The 930-nt window shown below is 50.9% G+C and overlaps 1 protein-coding gene across 1 annotated transcript; it reads right to left on the bottom strand.

The window, feature by feature from the left end:
* Positions 1 to 364: 364 nt before the first annotated feature.
* Positions 365 to 636, bottom strand: LACBIDRAFT_304197 (uncharacterized protein; the record flags this gene model as incomplete). Its single annotated transcript, XM_001891001.1, has 2 exons — positions 365 to 404; positions 458 to 636. The coding sequence occupies 2 exons, from the start codon at positions 634 to 636 to the stop codon at positions 365 to 367; spliced, it is 219 nt and encodes a 72-aa protein (XP_001891036.1).
* Positions 637 to 930: the final 294 nt, after the last annotated feature.

Raw genomic sequence — 930 nt, 5'->3', positions numbered from 1 at the left:
CCTCTCCCCGCATCTTCCGTTTTTGTCCCCCACCCTTGTTCCTCTTCCAGGGTTGAATGCAAAGGAAGCTCTCCCCCCCTCCGAAGAGTCCGATAGGAGACCTTGCAGCTCGTCCACGCGCGCGGGGGATGGCGCACGGCTCTAGCCGTTTTTTCCTAATGACGAGGAGTTGGGCTGTTGATTGGTGTGTAAACTATCCGACAAAGAAGCAGGGCGCAGGCAGGGCATGCATGAACCCAACGCAATCCAAGACGTGTCGGTACATGAGAATGGTGTTGTCATTTTGCAGGAGAACTTGTTAAGTTCGGAAGGGGAGGGAAATTTGAAGGGAATGTGATGGTGACCAATCTGCAACGTCGTCGCTTCACCGCCCCTTCAACGACGTGTTGTCGTTGTGCAAGGCTCTGCGGAAGGTGGTGTCAGATTGATCCCTTGCGTAGGGTGAAGCAGAGCATACCTCAGAGAAACATCCGTACGCCAGGAAGAATGTGGAATGAGTACAAGATAGAAGTCGTGTATGTGGGGTAAGGAAGGAGAGAGGGGGTAAGGCCTAAGGCCTAAGGTCCGGCCTTGGTCGGAAAAAACGGCTACGATGTTGCAAAGGATATCTGGTAGCGTTGTGATGTATTCGTGCATTGAAGGTCTGAGTAACAAGGTTTAGTTTACGTTGTGAGAGACAATGATGGCGATACACACCTCGCTGCTGGGGGCACTTTTCAATTTTCAACGTCTTGAACGTATCAACCGTATCTTCGAGGCCTGATGCAGTTGTCGACTCCGAATCCCCAGTGCTAAGACGGCGATCACAGTAAGTTAGACGTGATCATTATAGTTATAAAAACAAGATACTTACTTCATGGCCTTGCTCGGTTGATGGGCTGATGCCACTTGTCGATAGTGCAGGTCCTTGAGTACGTCGTTGATGGTGGT

The sequence above is a fragment of the Laccaria bicolor genome, genomic scaffold (genome assembly GCF_000143565.1).
Source record: "Laccaria bicolor S238N-H82 LACBIscaffold_270 genomic scaffold, whole genome shotgun sequence".
In the NCBI taxonomy this organism is placed as follows: domain Eukaryota; kingdom Fungi; phylum Basidiomycota; class Agaricomycetes; order Agaricales; family Hydnangiaceae; genus Laccaria; species Laccaria bicolor.
Note: the sequence above shows the minus strand (reverse complement) of the source record. Positions and strands in the feature narration are given on the sequence as shown.